The sequence below is a fragment of the Dendroctonus ponderosae genome, unplaced genomic scaffold (assembly GCF_020466585.1).
Source record: "Dendroctonus ponderosae isolate FM_Combo_2020 unplaced genomic scaffold, Dpon_F_20191213v2 Dpon_F_20191213_5, whole genome shotgun sequence".
NCBI classification, from domain to species: Eukaryota; Metazoa; Arthropoda; class Insecta; order Coleoptera; family Curculionidae; genus Dendroctonus; species Dendroctonus ponderosae.
Window position 1 is genome coordinate 6,362,482 of NW_026018715.1, and position 19,482 is coordinate 6,381,963.

At 31.6% G+C, this 19,482-nt stretch overlaps 2 protein-coding genes across 6 annotated transcripts in view; one reads left to right on the forward strand and one right to left on the reverse strand.

The window, feature by feature from the left end:
• LOC109539625 (phosphopentomutase) overlaps nt 1-13,047 on the reverse strand; it is a 14,018-nt gene extending 971 nt beyond the window's left edge. The window contains exons 1-9 of one of the 5 annotated variants that reach the window (XM_019907492.2): nt 12,945-13,047; nt 8,934-9,119; nt 8,720-8,872; nt 8,415-8,583; nt 4,677-5,029; nt 4,482-4,613; nt 4,118-4,326; nt 3,895-4,045; nt 2,753-2,900 (exon numbers count right to left, since the gene is read on the reverse strand). In XM_019907492.2, the coding sequence (XP_019763051.1) occupies nt 2,753-2,900; nt 3,895-4,045; nt 4,118-4,326; nt 4,482-4,613; nt 4,677-5,029; nt 8,415-8,583; nt 8,720-8,872; nt 8,934-9,094 (1,476 nt within the window). In that variant the 5' untranslated portion in view covers nt 9,095-9,119; nt 12,945-13,047. The other 4 variants (XM_019907495.2, XM_048667009.1, XM_019907493.2 and 1 more) reach the window with 4 other exon arrangements.
• Nucleotides 12,390-19,482, forward strand: part of LOC109539626 (START domain-containing protein 10) — a 21,648-nt gene continuing 14,555 nt past the window's right edge. Inside the window, exon 1 of the mRNA XM_019907498.2 lies at nt 12,390-12,729. Coding sequence (XP_019763057.1) covers nt 12,727-12,729 — 3 coding nt within the window. The 5' untranslated portion in view covers nt 12,390-12,726. The remainder of the gene's footprint in view (nt 12,730-19,482) is intronic.

The window sequence follows — 19,482 nt, forward strand, 5'->3', positions numbered from 1 at the left end:
GGTATATCTCATGCCCAAGTTAGGGTGGCAGTTGGGCAGTGGATCTTGGAACAACACAGAAAGTACTGGGAGGAGACACCGCGACTCCATACCGCAAAGCATTTGGTGGGACCTCCACAACCAGTACGTAAAAATGAACTGCAAGGTCTCAGCAGGCAAAAAATAAGGAGGATAGTGGCCTTTTTAACAGGACACGCCCCCTGCAAAAAACACCTCTTCAGGATGGGACTGAGCGATCAACCGACCTGCAGGGGTTGCAAATTAGAGGACGAAACTACTCTGCATGTTATGTGTCACTGTACGTCATATGCAACAGGTAGACGATGACTCCTGGGAGGGGATGAAATTCCACCAGACCAGATCATGCAAACTCCCCTCAAGATTCTTCTGGAATTCATTGAATATACAGGGATAATGAGGGAGTTACGAGGGCACAATAGCACAGAAATGACCGCGGCTCAAGGCCAAACACCACCTCGGCGGTGAGGAAAGGGTTTTAGTGGGTAAACAGCTTAGCTGGAGTCCCACACAACCCAGAGCAACAGACCACCAGCTTTGGGAGTGCATAAAAGAGCATTTCCCAAACATCGCCGGAAAAAAAATATATCTGGCCAACGTTAAATAGTCAAGTTCGATTAGATACACACTGGAGCTTAGAGGAGGATATTAAATTTAATTCAGTTTAATATTAAAATATCAAAAAGTATTTATCAATTAATAATTCAACAGAAAAAGTGAAAATTGCACTTTGTATTTTGCAGAGTATTAAATTAATTTAATCTGATTTATTTGTTCAAATTAAAAATCAGTACCTACTGCTCACTACTCATCAAGCAAGTCGCTTTTCCCCATTGATCTCAAACTTTAAAAAATCACTTCAGGAACGGTTCGAATAAGTTATAAAAAGTGAAATACATTTCATAAATTAATATTTTTGCCCCGATATTTATAATGAAGTAGTGAATATATATTTATAATTAAGTAGACAGAACAGGTTGTTAACATAGAAACAATTTTTACAGGTTTTTTCGCAACGCTGCTAATGATTGTTTATTTTTAAACGTTTCCGAGAAATATGATGAAAAATAAATAATAACCTGAAGTGCTACACATTTTCTGCATGCGATTATGATTTTCTAAAGAACTGCAGAGCATTTTGAATATTCTCAGAAAATAAAAATTGATTCGAAATTCTCAGCATCTTTAGAAGATACTTTGCCCGAAAGAGTCTTAAGGTTTCATAGAAATCTCAGAGAATTCTGATTTTTACTAGTTTGGTAAATATGGGTCTCAAAGTTATTAAATATTCGTCTCAAACTGGATAATTTTACTTGACTGCGCTTTCGCCTTAAATAATTTGCAGCTTCCAACCGAAAGTGCGTAATAATTTGAGTAGTTGAGTTGAGTAGTTCCAGCATCTTTAGAAGGCATTTGATTCTAAAGACGCTTAAAGTTTTATACAAATCTGTGAAAATTCCGATTTCTTGCAGCTTGGTAAATGTAAAAGGATGTTTTTACTCGCGCTCTCTCCTTAAAAAAAACCTTATTTTCCAAGCTGAAGCAAGCAGATCTTTAAAATTTTCAGCATATTGATAAAACACTAAGCTGCAAAGACTCTGAAAGTTTCATTAAAAAATCATAAAGCTTCTGAGTTTTATAAGACTACTTATTTACATTTATATAAGACACTTGACTCTAAAGATGTTTGAAGTTTCCTGAAAACCACAGAAAATTCTGATTTTTTCCAGCGTGATTAATATGGGTTTCAAAATTATTAAATATTCGTCTCATACTGGGTGATTTTACTCGACTGCACTCTCGCCTTAAATAATTTCCATCTTCCAACCAAACGCACGTACTAATTTGAAATTTTCACAATTTTTAGAAGGCACCTGACTCTAAAGACACTTAAAGTTTCATGAAACTAGGGGAACATTCTGATTTTTGTCAGCTTGGTAAATGTTGATCTCGAAATTAATAAATATTCGTCTTGTTCCAAATGCTTTTACTCAACTGTCACCTTTAAAAATGCGCATCTTCCAAACTGAAGCAAGAAGTGCTTTGAAATCAGCATCTTTAAAAGGCAAATATCTCTAAAGAATCTGAAAGTTTCATCAAAATCTGATAAACCTTCTGAGTTTTACTAAGTTAGTAAATATGGGACTCAAAATTAGTAAATATTCAACTCATTCCAGATGTATTTATCCAATAGCGCTCTCGCCTTTAAAAATTCGCATCTTCCAAACTAAAGCAAGAAGTAGGTACTTTCAAATTGTCAGCATGTTTAGAAGACTCTTGGCTACCTAAATACTCAGACGATAAATTCAGTAAATATCGATTGAAATGTTCGTGTTTGTGAAAGCTAAAGATTTCTCTTAAAACCGAATAAAGGAAAAAACAGTCAGTTACCGAGAAGCTCTAGGGTCAAAATATTTGTGCTATGGAGGAAAACATCATCAAATGTTGGAGATTTTTTTGCAAAATGAAAAGTCTTATTTAGTATATAAATATATACTTATATACATTTTCATTGATTTCTATTAAAACTGAAATTCTTTGAAGAATTGTCTAATTGTTTAGGTCATATTATAGTAATAGTTTTTTGATGAGTCGTTGCCGTGGATGTTTTTGAAACAATAAACTTTTAGTTTGTTGGCTCAAGCAAGTACAAATGGCACAATTGAAATAAATTCTTAGTTTTTACTATAAGAGTGTACTCACTTTTCTCCGTTCCATGTACAGAAAAACTTACCCCAAAAATTTCTTTGTAATTTCGTATCCTTTGAAAAATCTTAGTAATTAGTGCTCGGTCGCTACACAGATAGTAAGAGTATTTATAGACATTATATCCGAAAATGCTGTAGATTTGGTCGAGTTTATCAGCCATTTGCATCCCACTGCTATAACAACGTACAAATAAAATATTTAACTGTTTTGCTCTCTGGTTTTTACTGCAAAATTGCTAATAATATTCCAAATTAAACTAGTATTTCCCTAATCTAAAGCTAGATTGATGTAGGTGGAGTTGTGTCGTATATACAGCGCATTTATTAGAAAAACTGTTTTAATCTTAATTCCTCGTTCCGTTTTTTTATTAGTTTTGCGTATATTCCCTCTAGACCTGGGTCGCCTAAGTTGATGATCCCTTTGAATCAGTACTTCGTGTTAATGGTAGTGTATTGTATTCAGGCATTTTTCTACTAGTAATTATTTATAGTGTTGTCCTAATTTTTCTGGCTCCATAGAGTTTATTATTACGTATTAATTTCTGTTAGATCTCATGTTTTTTATAAACCTACATGATTATTTCGATTTTCTTTCACCAATATATATAGGTATCCAATTTCTGAAATTTCTATTACCAGCTTTGATTTTTGCTTTCATTACCGAATATTTAAATTTGGCTATTGTTTCTGTTTGTTCTGTTTTGTGTTGTCTCTTGTTTTTTTGTATTCAATCATTTGTCATATAACGTTTGCTATTGTTCTTCCATTTCTTGTAGGTCATCCTCCAATAATTCCTCTCTCTGGGCCTGCTTTCCTTCATACCGATGACTTCTTTGGGTGCTTGGTGCGTTCCTTTTTTTATTATTTTAGTTAAAATTTCAATGTTTCATGTCGTCATCATAAAGTTGTGCTGTATAATAGCTAAAGCCTTACTTTTTAAAATAAAAAAAATGTAAATATTTAATATAACAAAATTTGCTCAATTGCTTTATAAACATTGGGCAACACATTCTCCAAAGGTAGAGAAATAAAACCTAGCTTTACCTAGCTTTAGAACTACATTTATTTTTTGTTGTTGTTGGGTCAAAGCCATTTTTTATTTTTTCTTATTAAATGCCGATTGTTTATCTTTTATCCATCAATAAGTTTAATGGGTAATCTTGCCTACCTGTAAACAAAAGAACATAACGTAGTAAAATGAGCTGCAGCGGAAATTCCGTCTTTATCTAAAATCTCTGGAACACACATAAAGCCGATGTCGATTTCAAAAGCGAAAAGCACCGTCTTGCCTTGCTTACGAAGCTCAAGTGCTTTATTGCCTACAACAACAGTCTTTCTTCAATTTTTCTTTTTCTTTTTTACATTTGCGTAATATTCACACAAAGACTTACCCATCCACTTGAAGCCAGTAAGCGTTTCTATAGCATTAAATCCACGGGCCTTAGCTATTATCTGCAGGATGCGGGAACTAACTGTGCTTGACAGCATATAGATACGGTCCATTGGCGCGTTTTTATGTTCAATTTCATAGCAATGAAGCATCCACCAACCCAATAACGCTCCCAGTTCGTTACCAGTAAAGATTTTCCAGTCGCCAGTACTATACAAATTAATAATAACTTTCTATTTAAGGAAATAGATTACAAAAATGCTACACAACTAGAAGAGGATCATTGATAAAACACTAGAGCTTTCGATAAGGAAGCCGATTTTACTAGTGCACTATTGGTGGAATTAGAAAAATTTTCAACTAACTTTATGTCTCTCTCTGCAAACGCAAATCGATCCGCATCAGGGTCATTGGCGATGATAAGAGTATTACCAAACATTTCGGCGGTTTTAATAGCCAAATTCAAGCTACCCTCCCCTTCTTCCGGATTAGGATATCTTTAAAAAGTAAAATACTATAAACTTACTAAAAGGCAACTAAATATTAAATGAGTAATTTACTCTACTGTTGAAAATTCGGGATCCGGATTTTTCTGTTTTTCTACCGGTATTATGTGAACTCCAATGGCATCTAGCACACGCTTCATATACTTATATCCCACTCCATGCATAGCCGTATAAGTAAAGGATAATTGGGTTTTTTTATTATTGTTTACGTATACCGGATTGATTGTAGAAGCTACCAATTTGGTATAATCGTCGGTCAATTGGTGCAACGGATCAGTAATCAGTGGGGTGAAGCCTATTATTGAAGTATTCCAAGACGTCTCTAAGGGCTGCAGGTTTCTCAGAATTGCAGACTGAATTTTTTTATCGACTGGATCAATTATTTGGCATGCATTTGAGTCGTACACCTGCAAAATAATTGGGTTCAATGATAAATGGCGTTCATTTGTGTTTAAATGTATGGAAATCAAACTCCACCTTGGTGCATGCAAGCACAAAAATGAATTAACGTAATAAAAACAGGCCAAGGAAAACCGCAAAACCTATGTTTGAGGAACTGCTCAATTACCCAGAATCCGATCTCTTCTTGCCATCCTGATGGACACATATTGTGTTTATTAGTTTAATATAATTTGCCCATCACGTATAACTTAGTTCTTAAGCAAGGATCAAAGAACGAACATTTCAAATTTCGTCTTTAGCTCAACATAAACTGTTTTTTTTTCTGCCAAACTCAATAGTTATATTATGGATAGTCAGTAGTTGCGCGTAATTTATTCCTCATATTTTGAGAAAACGGTTAGTTTACCTAGATATTTAAAAAAATATATTACTTGTGGTTATTTGTCTTCTAGTAAAGTTTAAATTAAAGGAAAGTACTACCTACGTATATAAATATGTCAAAATTATTAAAATTAACAATTTTTTTAAGGATGATCTTTATTTACGGTTCTAATAGTGCTACCAGCTTTTTTCCTAAAGCGGCAACGCTTTCTACCGTTCCCCAGTTTTAAGTCGCGAAAAGCCGCGTTTAAATAGCAACCGCGAACATAATAATAAGTAATATATGTAGTAAATTAGCAAACTCACAAAATGTATATAAAACTGTATAAAACACATGTATATTTTATTTAAATTAGCAACCATATCAGGCCATGGAATAGGCCTGTTAAGATGATATGATTAATCCTGAATTCTGAAGAAATTTTTGCATTTTGAGACAGAATGTTTAAACAAGGAGATAATGGGCAGATGTTTGCTGAATTATTTCATTTGATTTTTAATATGTTAGTCCCAAAAAAGTGTTAAATCAAACTATAAATTTGTTGAAAACTGGGACCTAAGTGGTTAGTATTACACATCAGGAGCCTTACCTACTATAAATAGAGTTAAGGACACACACCCAAAATGTCCAAAATATTAGCCATCAGATTTGAAAATAGTTCTGGAGCAATGTGTTAATATTAAAATGGTTAATTATGTGATACGAAACCACTAAAAAGCCACTTATTTAGTAATTTATACCAAGCTTAGTACGAATCCTATTACTGCATAGGGAAGTAAGATGGTTGTGCAAAGGAAAAGTTTGATCTCGTGTGCTAAATAAAATTGCATCGATTTGGTTCATTTGTTGGAAGATAAAATATTACTCACTTAGCTTACTTATCAGACATTTTGATATTTTTAATAACGTAAATTCAAGTACGCAAAGTCGGAATGAAAATATAATAAAATCAACAGATGAACTGTTCAGAAGGCAATTTAGAAAAGTTTGAGTCAGTCTCTAACAATTTGAATAAAACTGTTCATTCATAAAATTGCTATTCAACATTTCTCCAGATTAGAGAAGAGAATTTCGTAATCCATTTGTGATAACGAGTACTTCTGTATTTAAGTTAACTTTGAATGAAGAAGACGCACTTATTTTGATTTATAATAATTGAAATTAAATTTTTAAATTTTCGGAAACACCAACAAATTTATTTTGAATTAGCATTAGATGAGTATTCCATGAATGCGAAAAGAGCTTTAAAAATATTATTACAATTTTCTATATCTTATTTGTAGGAATTTCGACTTTCGGCATTAACCAAAATAAAAACAGAAAACAAATCGTGACTGGAGAAGGCGATATCAGAGTAGCATTGCGATTTTTTCAACCAAATATAAATAAAATTATTTAAAAAATCAAGCTCAAATTTATCATGACATGGTCTCTTATTATTAACTTATAATTAATTAATCTCTTAATAAACGTAGTGATGTGTTAATGGTCTCTATGCTTTGAACATTAATGTAATTCCACTGAATCCACAAATTTATAACCAATTTTCGAAAAAAACGAATCGAAATCATTCGAGGGTTTATGCGGACTCGATTGAATAGAATCGTTATGTTGTATTGTGTATTTTGTAGTTTAATTTCTGGTTTATCAGATGCATTTTGGTAGTTAACTGTTCTGTTTACGTCTTTAGAAGTTTTTGCACCTTTCTTGATTCTGAATTGTACTCAATTTCGTCTATACAGTCTTTGGGACAGTTGGTTTTTGTAATCAGATTATTTTTGCATTATCAGCTCTTACCGCAAATTTTTACATAAATTACTCATTTACAGAAAGAAGAAGAAGAAGAAATTACACTTTTAGTTTACCAAATGTTACTAAATCCATTTTAGGTGACAATATTTAAAATATTTATATTTTAAAAAACCATGATTTAACAATAAAAATTTATTATTGTCAAGTCTTTTCTAAATTGACGATTTTTCCTAAATTTTGTTTGCGTCGTAAAATTTGAAAGACATTATTAAAATGCGTATCACTAAATTGTTTCTACATTTTCAACGTTCCTTGCATTAGTTCAAATATTTTGTAATATGAAAAAAATAGTGCAAACTAAGTATGTGATAAAGAAGTGGTTTCCTAATTATTTCCCCATTTTTGCTTGCTACAAAACATTCAAAATAAATTGCTAACAAAACTGATGTAAAAAAAGAGGATTGTAACAAAAATAATTCCTTTTCAAATGTCGTTCATTTTCTGATCGCTTGAGCAGAAAGTCAATGAATAAATGAAAATAACTAAAATTGCTGATTTGATAACTAAAAAAGCAAAGCAAATTTAAAAAACAAATGAGTAGACTAAATCAATTGTCAAAATTAAATATTGGAAACAAATTGCTTCAAAAATTATCGCCAAATGTCCAGATAAAATGTATACGCTTTCAGCTTCTCAGCTCCTTTAATTAATAGCAAAAAATCACAACATGAACAAATTCTATATTTTTAACTTATTGTGCGAAATTTTAACTAATTTGCTAGGAAAATGCTTAATTTTGTGTAAGTATCGGAAATGTTATGCCAATGGTGATTGTTTTAAAACTATTTTATTATATCACGATCAAGTACTGGTTTGCTAAACTACCCCGATAGTATCTCTCTATCTTAAATTGAATTGTTTGCCTTTGCAAAATTTAAAAAACTTTCTTGGCGACTGCAATATTGAATTCATTTGTTGAGCAAACTAAAATTCAAAATGGTCGCAATTTTTGAGTTTAAAAATAACATACATTGCCTAAAAATTAATGAATTATTAAGGCATTTGCAATTCGCTTTAAACTCACAAACTGTTGCGACTAAGACTAAGATTCGTATATGGAAAACTCCAAAAATCTACCCACCACCTCGAAAATTCGAGTACCGCTAGAATAATCAGGGTTTTCATTCCCTTTTCTTCATTCTTCGACTTCATTGACTTCATTAATGTAGATTCTCTTCTTATTTCACTTCACTCACCTTATATCCATTGTCTTCTTTGGGATTATGTGATGCGGTTACCATAACGCCACCAGCACACCCATATTTTCCAATTGCATAAGATATAAACGGGGTGGGACAAACACCTCCAAAGAGTTTAACTGGACAATCAGCGCGAGCAAATATAGCTGCTGTAAATTCTGCCCATCTAGAATAAATGTCGCAGAATAATAACCGACGTTTCGGTTACACCAACAGTGGGTGTACTCAAGGCTGTTCAGTATTCATATAATGACGGTTATTAGTGCTTAATTTGATTGGAAAAAATAGTTATAAAAAAATACCTTCTACTATTATGTCTTCCATCATAACCAACAACGATCCCGTTTTTCCTTAGCAATATCACATCTTTCACTTGTAGGTATTTCAACCATCCTTGGGCCGTTTGAATGACGACGAGATCATTCATGTTGGAATATCCTAAAGCCATTTTTCCTCTAAAACGTAACAGGCGGCCCAAATTTTTAAATTTTGATTTGAATACTTTATCAACCAAACCTTAAGCCGGCTGTTCCAAAAGTAATTCGATGCAACATTATTTTTTCTAATTCAACATAGTTTTTTTCTTTGAGTAGTTGTTTCAAGGCATCTTTGGTTTCGGGGTGTCTATCCCATTTTCGCCACTCCGCAATTTTTGTTTCTAGCTCAAAATTAACCATTTCTTATGTTATTGCCAAAAAGTATCTAAAATGTTTTTTAAAACGTTAGAAATTAAAACTTGCTCAATTATCAGTTAAGCTACGTTGAAGTGCGTTCAGTATATGTTCTAGTTAAGTGTAAGCTAAACAATAGAGCAAAGTGAAAATATTTTCAAGTTCACCAGCCCTTGTTAAATAAAACATGGGGAATTGTGTGCAAAAAAGGTACGTTGTTAATCCAATTATTTGTAAACCGTGTGCACATTTTAGTTTATTCTAATTCAAGAGTGCGTTTTCGGTATTTTTGGATACGAGTTGATAATTGAAGAAAGCAAAGAAAATTCTTTCGAAAAATTTTCTTGAAATGTAATAAAGAGAAAAATAATGTCATTGAAATGGGTTAAATCGTTTTATCCGGAAAAAAATTAACAAAAACAAGGTAATTGAAAAAAAAATTTAAACAAACTCCAAAGTAGTGAAAAAATAACATGTTTACTATAACTTTATAAATATTTGTCTGCTGAAAATGTGAATAAATAAGAAAATTTACAACGAGCACGTCATAACATACAAATAACTAATTAAGTTATTTGTTAGTTTTCGAAAGCAAAAAGCGCAAAAATATACACTCGAATTAACTTTCATCTTCTGCTACTGTTACCGTTTAAGTCTTATATGTGATATTTCTGAAGATATGTAGATTTGGCAGATAATAAATATAACAGTTTATAATTTTTCGAGTTGATAATCTTTCCATCCGTGCCTCTCTGTTTTAGATGGAATCTAACAATTTGCACTCAAATATATTACCACAATCCTCCATATTCCATCATTTCGAAAGTGGAAAATAAGTTCTTCTGAGGGGCCATCAATATTAAATCAGTGTGAAAAAATTAATTGTTCTGCAATTTTTGAGGTAAAAATGGTTGTGTTTTTAAAATATAAAATGTTTCAACCTAAGCTTTAAAATATTGAAACTTCTGAAGACCATTTTCCGGATATTTTTCCGAATGTTTTGGGATTTCAAATGTATGGAAAATGCTGTTGAGAAAAACTAAAAACTATTAATTTTAAACATAAATTTATTAGGAAACACGGTGTTGAATTGAAAACAAAGTTTGTTCTACTTTTTTCGTATTTTTGTCACAGTTTTAGTTTCAGTGTAAAACAGGAAGTTTTACCCATTTAATGGAGAAGGTATCCGAAACTGAATTATCTTGAAACCTGCAGCGATTAATAATGAATAGGTCCAATATGTAGTAGAAAATTGCAACATTTTGATTTTAATTTATTAAGAAAAATTGCAAGGTCTTATTCCTGCAACTGAAACAAGAATTGAATGCATGACTTTAAAATTTACTACAACTTTTTTTACTCAAAGCTAATCGATGCAAAAAAATATAATATATTGCATTTTTTAAAACTGCATTATAATACAATTCAGTTTTTAAAAATGTACAGTCTCGGGAAAGTTTTAAAAGCTTTTAAAAGTTTAGAAAAAATGATGGACAAGGAGGCTGAGACTGAATTGAACTATTAGAAAGAACATAGATACCATATATGAATTATTAATGTAATTATTATTTATATACGGTATTAATTATAAAATGGAAAACAAAACTGTAAACATCGTACTCTATAAAATACTACTTAAAAATTGGGTAGTAGGTACTTAATAAAATATACAAAAAACTAACTACATCAACAATTCTAAAAGGATAAAAAATAATTGTACTGATTAAAAAAGGGACGAGTTTCAATTAATTGATATGACCTTCATTTTCATGAATTCAAGGAATTGATATAAAGGGCAGATTAAAACCAGGAAATCAATATAATGATCCGAACGTAGATTTTAGAGAAAATTAATGAATAAGGTTGTAATTAAAGTAAAAGAAAGTTGGAAAAGGTGGCAAAGCGGTAGGAAAAGTTAAAAAATGCTTCAGGTTGAAAAACTAAATATAGTAATTTTTTGTGATAAAACTCTCGAAAACAGATTTGTATTGAAATGAGCCAAAAAAGAAAGACACGAAATAGTGAATACTCAGAAGACAGAAGATTTTGTTTAATATTAGCAAACATGACAATTGTTTTCAAGAAATAAAGTGCGTAAACTTTAATACTAAATAAAAAATAGTTTAAGTAAAGCAACAATTTTAAAATAGTAGGATGAAGGATCCTCATAGGAAGTTGAACGAATTTCAACTAATTCATATATTCTTCAAAAAAGTCGTTTTTCTGGTTACTTGACGTTGGAAGGAATTGATATGAAATGAATGATGAAAAGGTGAATTTTAAAGTAAATTAATTAAAAAATGAATAAAGTAATATTTAAATTCAAAGAAAGATTTGAAAAAAAGCCATCAAAAATAGTAAACGATCAAATATGCTACAAGAAGTTCCAAAGCAAGAAATTAATACAATGAACCAAATGTGAATATTTATGACAATTAAGAATTAATAAAGTTATTTGAAAAAAGTTATAAATATATATTGAAAAGATCCAACGTGCTCCGTGATGAATCCTAGAATTAGAGAATTGATAAGACCTTTCGAAATAAGTAAATATAAAACAACTAGTGATAAATCCGTCGATACCAAAATGGCATTAAAAGAATGGAAAAAATAATAAATAATGAATATGCAGAACATGTTGTATGTTCACATAACAACGAAGGCATTAAAAAAATAAAATGCGTAGTATTCAATTTAATATGGAATATAAATTTAAATAAAGCAACGCTAAAGTAGTGGAGGAAACAAAGGATAATGACACTGTTGCGAAGTTGGACGAAATTCAACTAATTGATGCAATTTCCAAGACCACGGGAAGTTGGAGAAAATTTATATAAAACGCAGGCTAAAACCCAGAAATAAATCTAATGAACTAAATGTGATTATATGTGAAAATCAATTAACAAATTAGTAAAGTAATTTGACTAAAATTACAGAAAAATATTAAAAGAACAAACATGCTGCATGATATATTCGAGAATAAGAGCATTGATGAGAAATTTGGAAATAAGTAGATAAATATGAAGCAACTAGCGATGAAACCGTCGAAAACCGATATGCAATAAAGAACGGTAAAAGAGAGACACGAAAAGATGCGAAACAAATTTTTAGCTAACGAAGATATTCTAATAACCTTAAGACCAATGAAAAATGTTGATTAAAACAAACTAAAAATGAAGTTCAATGATTTGATGGCGATGAGATCATTGATGTAAAAAATTGATAATGACGAGGTCAGCGTAATCTTTAACAAATTACCCAATACCCATTAAAATGAGTTGATAAGATAGAAAGCATATCAAACGTAATTTCAAAAATGCGACAATTTCCCCACGATTAACCTTGCCAATATAATTCACACAGACAGACGCACATGTTGAGTAAAATCTCAATAGCAAAAGTTAAATGGTAGTCGTCATCAATTATTTTTTTATTTACTTCTCCACTAGATGGGTTACTTACTGTAATCAAAACACATTTGTTTAAGTTAGAAATTTTATGTGGCCAATAGTTGTTGCGAATGAAGCAATGAGCTTAGGCACAGTTCATGTGGAAATAGTTTGCGGAAAAATACGAATTTGTTGATAATATTAAATCAGTTGAATGTTAGTGCTTCGGAAGTTGTCGAAGAATATGTAATGGTAAGTGATAAACTGGTTTTTAATGATAAAGATTAATCTAAAATATTGTGTGTCGTTTTTTGTATATAGATTTATAATATTAATCCACTCATCCCTTCATTAGTGATATTGCTTTACCTAATATTAATGAACAAACCGGGATGCAAAATGAGCAATAAAGTTCCTAAGTAAATGGAGTTAGCACTCTTTACGATTATACTTATCTACTTACTCACCAAATGCAAATACGTTAACCTACAATTTATTTGAACAGTTTTATTGCTTCTGTTATCTTTAAGGATTTAGATAGTCAAGTTTTCTATATACGCGTACATTTGTCCATTGTTGGGTATCCAATAGGCACATACGTGTGCGCCCTACCAAGTAATCCTTCATATCAGCTGAAATTTCAGCATTTTACATTTACATACATATTTGCCTATTTCCTTTCATACATGCAAATATTATCATTATTTGTTTAACAACAGGTTCACATTCGGTTAAAACATCTGCGAACATCAGGGTTTGATCTGTTTTCATTAAAAGCAGAATTTAAATGCCTTTTCGAAGAAATTGGCATATTAAAATTTATTTATTTAGCTCAAGTTTACGCTAAGGAATTTAATTAAACTGCTTAATTATTTACAAAGTCAAAAACGTATCTTACACGTTTCTCTGTCTAGGCTAAGTGCAATGTAATAAAAGCTGCACACTGGAATGCTCTTAGTGTAAAGTAATACAAAAAATAAAAATATGAAAAATAAATATAATAAAAATGAAACTGAGATAACCTTACTGGCTCTAAAATTTACCGGCAAAACCGAAAATCGAAAAAACATTGGGTGCTCCATTTGAAAAACGCAAGTTATTGAGGTTTAAAACATGCAACTTTAAAGGTTTCTTTGCCGGTTTGTGAAAAACTTTTATAAATTAAAACACCACGTAGTTTATTAGACGCTCTTTGCAGTACGGATTTCTATACAACCCAGCAATTCTTTAAATTTACATATTATTCCAAATAAACTACTCAACAAATTAAACGTTACACGGCCACATTTGTACTAATTTTCAAACGGGATCAAATGTTATTGTTTCAACCCATTTGATTTCTGTTTGAAGCGTTGTTTAGTCCAATTCTTTTTCTGTCAGTCTGTATTTTTACATAATTTTAAATTAGTTACTTTTGATCAACTTTCTACAGGGTGGACGATAAAACAATGCAAATCTTCTGAAAATTCGGCATGCTCCCAGTTGAGCAAAAAAAGTTTTTTTGGGCTTCAACAACAAAGGCATAAATATTGACCTCACATCTCCCAACGGTTTTTGAATTTTTTGTCTATGTCTTTTATGTGATCTCAAAAAATCAACTTTATGGAGTTGCGGTGATAACATTTTTTTTCTCGAACCGATTTTGAAAATCTGGGACTCGTTTTGAAATCAAAACTTAATAATCGACTTAAAATCAATATTATTTATACAGGTTGGATGGATGGACGGATTATTTGTAAATAAACTTAATTTTAATTGAACGTCTGCCAGATTTCGAAGGCAGTTCTCATTTGGATCACTTTTAATGCAAATCGGCCAAGACGAAAAATGCTATTACTGCAAGATCAAAAAGTGGATTTTTTTCTGAGCAGCCTGTAAATAAAAGATATAGGTGAAAAATTAAAAAACCATTTCCTTTAGAAAATATTTTTTGCTCAGCTGGGAGCATGCAGAATCTTCACAATTCACATAATTTTTGCACAACCAGGGACTTACGGAAAAAGAATTGGACTAAATAAGACTTCAAACTTCTAACAGAAATATTATCGCCAGCAGCAGTCAGGATTTGTCTGCATTGTTGAGTTTCAAAGTTTTTTCAAGTTTTCAAAGTATAAGGTTTTTGTTGAGCGGTGATAAATTTGCATTAAAATGTAACAATTTACCCAAAAATCGGAAGAAAGGGAGGAGTTTCGTTTAAAAACTACAGTTTATCATCACCATATATTTATAGCGCATTCCGTATATTGAAGAATAATTTTAAAATGTGCCCTGGATAAAAATTATCGTTCTGAATTTGGCTCAGGTTTCCCCAGTTTCGGTTTTTACCATCCGATTCACGTACACCTTCTATAATGTCAAATGCCTGACTAATATCCAAAAATATTGCAAAACTGAACGTTTTCGTTTCAAACGCTTCAGTTTTTTATGTTTTACAAGCCGATATGAACGCTTGTTCGATTCTGGAAATAATTAAACACAAATCGAATTGTTGCTCTGGTAAGAGGGTTCTGTTGGAATAAATATATATTCAAGGTTTCAAACAATAATTTTTTAAATAGCTTTGAAAGAATGGGGAGCAGACTGATAGGTCTGTAAGAGCCTGCGAAATCAAATTGTTTTCTAGGTTTATAAATCATGATTATTTCTGTTCTCAAAATTCAGCTACACACAGTCGATTCTTTCCACACTGTTCGAGTGAAATCATTAAAACACTAAGTTGGCCCTTGATTTTGACCATATCTTGCATTGCAGAAGAACAGCACGGCGACGTTGTTCACTTCGACCTTGTTGGCTAAAATTAAATAGACTGGTCATCCCTCTAATGGGTGAAAGTACCATCCTTGACGAACATTGTGGTCGTTTTCACACTATCAAATTCCAAAAAAATGAGCTTCTTTTGGTTGTGCCTTGAGTTATAGTTGCAGTTAGTATTACAGTTATTGTGCTGTGTGTTTGTGGAGCTGTGCCATTTCGTAGTTTTTGTATTTCTTCGCGTAATTCTACTGGCGAAAACTAATTGATAAGTTTGGATACTGGCAAAGGAGCAGTTAAAAAGGTATTTATCTCTTTTAGCTACAGTTTAGAATCTGTACGGCCAGGCAGGGTTGAAATCTTCTTGTTAGAGGGTTTACTTGCTAAAAAGAATTGAGAAGTTCCCTGAATGTTTTGCTAAGTTTCCAAAATCGCAAGAAAGGACGCAATTGGTCATCCAGTTACAAAAATGTTAAGTTGACTGCAAATTATCCACATCTTGAATAAAAATCCTTTGAATCCCTTGAAAAACTGATCTCAATCATTTTCTCAATAATACTGGTCTTGATATAGGCATTAACATAAAATGCGCCTTGATGGAAGTGAGTAATAATGAAGGAATATAACATGTTTACTCGATTTCATTAAAACCATTTTAAAATCGAGCTAGTTTTCAAGAGAACTTTAAGCACATTTTTATATTTAATAGCATAACTCAGTTGTTATGATAAAAATGTAAAATCCGTGCCATTTTTTATGTAACAGGTTTGTTTTCTATTTTTGTAGCTTTTGTAACTTTTAATCAAACCATACCGGGTGTCAATTTGAAAACTTCCCACCCTTAATACCTTTCTTGCAGTTGAAAATATGAAAAAAACGGTCAATTTTATTTGTAAGGGGGACACTTTAAATAACTATTTTTGGCCTCTTTGATTCAACCCCTAGGACGGGTAGATGTTATCATTAGAATCTTAAATGGGAAGGGGGGTCAAGTGGCACATCGTTTTAAAGGGCGTTCAATTATCTTTATATTAGTTACTACGTTGTTGCTTATTGTTCGGAGGCTTTCGAATAACCGCGTTTCAAAGTTGATGAAACAATTATACTTGCGTGCATTCAGATATTTGTTTTCAGGTTAGCATCTACCCGTCCAAGGGGGTTGAAACAAGGAAGCTAAWAATATTTATTTAAATAAAWTGTGTCTCCTTTACAAATAAAATTGATGGGCCTTATTTTTTTCATWTTTTCAWCTGCAAGAAAGATATTAAGGGTGAGAACTTTTCAAAWTGACACCCGGAATATTGTAGGTATGGAGATTAGAATCGGAACATAAACGAAAAAARCAGAAAARWTWGTTTCAWATTGCAATTCGATTTAAAGCTGTTGGCAACAGAATAGCAYTAAAACTTATTTAATTCAGAAMTGGTTTTTCTAATTGCTTTTTGTTTTCGTTGCGCTCTATCTGCCTTAATTTAAATGCGGAAACAGTTTTTGTAAAAATCCGATTACTCTCACGGAACAACATCATGGGCAAATTCAAAACGTTATAAGCTCGATTTGACAAGCTCAAACCGAACACACGCAGTATTTCTTTATTTTTAAAGKGTCTATGAAATTAGACAATATGAACAGACAAAGTCATAGACAAAAGAACAATAATTATGTATTACCAATTTAACCCTCGTGGCAGTCGTTTTTTTTTAGTTAAAGTAAAAGTTAATAATGAATTCCTACAGTWACTTGGAAACCAGTGAAGATATTGAAGAGCGGATATCACGTTTTATTAAACTAGTTGATTTTTWGACYAACTTTTCTTACGATTATGCTAAACACTTAGCAGCTGCTTTTTTTTGTATCATTAAAAGATATATCMTRATAAAACTWTAAAATAATATTTATTATCAATAATGTTGATGATAAATAGAGTCCSGATTAAAATGCACTAAAATTGTCTTMAAAAGCAAATTTATTTCTCCAAGAAAAGCATAATAATTTGTATTATTCGTAAAAAGCATGTARAAATGTAGAAAGTTTTTTCAGTGTTGTACTAATTTTACTTTTTGAATTGAAATGTAAAATGAAAGAAGTGAACAGGGTTTTTTAAAAATARATTTAATCTAATTMCGTCAAAAAACTTAAGCATGTTTGCCTAAAACTTTAAGTCTATTCTAAATAAAACCGAGAAACAAACAAGTGAAATTATTATTATTCAAACATAAAATTACTAAATGTTCATTTAGATGTTTTATTGTAAAGTTTTGCCGGCTTCATCRCTAAGAATATTATATTATATATATTACGTATACACTTGCTATAGGTCCAGRTCTAAATTTTCCATCATTAATTCAGTTTCCATAATTGAGTTTTGTACAATTTCTTCAATTAAAACCGAAGAACTATGTTTCAAGTTATTATAYCCTTATCAAATTGCGACTTGAATAATTTTTTTATCTACTCGGACAAAATTTAAGTTATAAGATAATAATAAAAATGAACTAAACAAATTGTACAGGGTGTTTAAATATTTTCATGTTTTCTTCGTCAAAGTTTAAATCGTTTTGCTGCGGGCAATATAGGGTGTSCCAAATAGAAAACAGTATTCGATATTATAACCTCATGCCTTCTGAGTAATTTGGATCTTTAATCGTATGTTTATGCTGAGCCATTCGAGAGATATTCATATTTTTATGACCSGTYGCATTTTCAGCCCGAAATAATAAAAAATTAYGTSTATGCAATATTGCTCGCAGATAAATTTTCACTTTGACCAAGAAAACATGACACTATTTAAAGAMCCTGTACAATGTTTTTAATACATTTATTTTGCTTATTTTAAAAGTTAAATTTTGGTCAAGAATGATTCGATAAAAAATTATTAAAAKTATATTAGCYGTTGAGAAAATGTTCACAGTCAAATGGGTATATGGGTTAAACTTGCGTTATKTGTTTCATATATTATTTTATGGAATCTGTCGGTGGTGACAATATCAGAATTGATGGGATTACGAAAGTCTGAAAAGCAATTAATTATTTATCAAGTAGAGTTTCATTTGCTTTCCGGCTATGAYATTATTATATGGAGATAAGCTTAATGATAATATTAAWGTGAAAACTGCCCCAACGGCAAACATAAAGAACAAAAATATTCTTTAAACCTCAGTTTTTCACGTTCAAGACTTCCGAGRAAACCATCCCACTTGTTCCTTTGGGGTGCCGGTAGGWCATAAAACCGTTTTCTAGGTATCTTTCGAATGCCAAGTGGAAGGGAATGAAAAGCGACCAATAAATCGTACGACTTTCACATTATTTTTTTAGTGCATTTTCAGCCCGCTTACTTACTATGTGTAATTACTATGAATAAATGTAAGTTTTATATCAAGACGTCCTAAGTAGCCGCACATTTGATATATTAAACGCTTTCGYAGTTTCAGAGAATTTTAAGAMACAAAATGCGATCCACTTGCTTCTGCTCGAAGATCTTCTGAATCATATTCTAACCGAAGTTATTAAAATCACAAACTATTTAAGGATGTAAACAAAATCCTTGCCTCCTAAAATACGATAGAACCGACTCCACCGAAAGTCAAGCCCCGACTGCTCTGACGTCACAAGAACCATTTCGCAGTGAGAGAGAGTGAGAGCCTACTCTACTTCTGTGGTATCTTACCGGCTGGGCCTACTGGTGACGTCAGAGCAGCCGGGTCTTGACTTTCAGCGATGACGATAGAACGCATTAAAAAGTTTTTCGGACCAGCTAATAAGACCAAGTTTTGAATAGCGCTACCCAAAATCCAAATAAATTAGCTGACGATTTGAAGAAAACTTAACAAGACGAAACTGTTTGAAAATTATTTTTCTCTTTACTCTTGCACAAAAACAATTACATGAATAACTTAATGCAGGTCCACAATTCAATTTGTATAGGTACTTTTAAGCAAGGATAAACCCTTCCATTTTAATTTTGCCCGGTGCACTTGTGTAAAATGGATTTTCTGAAAATTCTGATGCTCGCCTACGACTTTCCCATTTTCTACAAACATAACAAAGCCATGATTCTGCTCTGTTGTAGATTCTAGAGCATTAACTCATCCTCTAATAAGTGCTTACCTGGTAAATCTATAATTTGTATTTAATTTTAAAAAACGTTCCGACCAATCGCTTTATGGAAGAAAATGTTTGAAAAGCTCAATTACATTTTTCTTGACATCTGTGTTCATAGTTAGATAGAGTTTTTCCAAATGATTAGATGGAGCA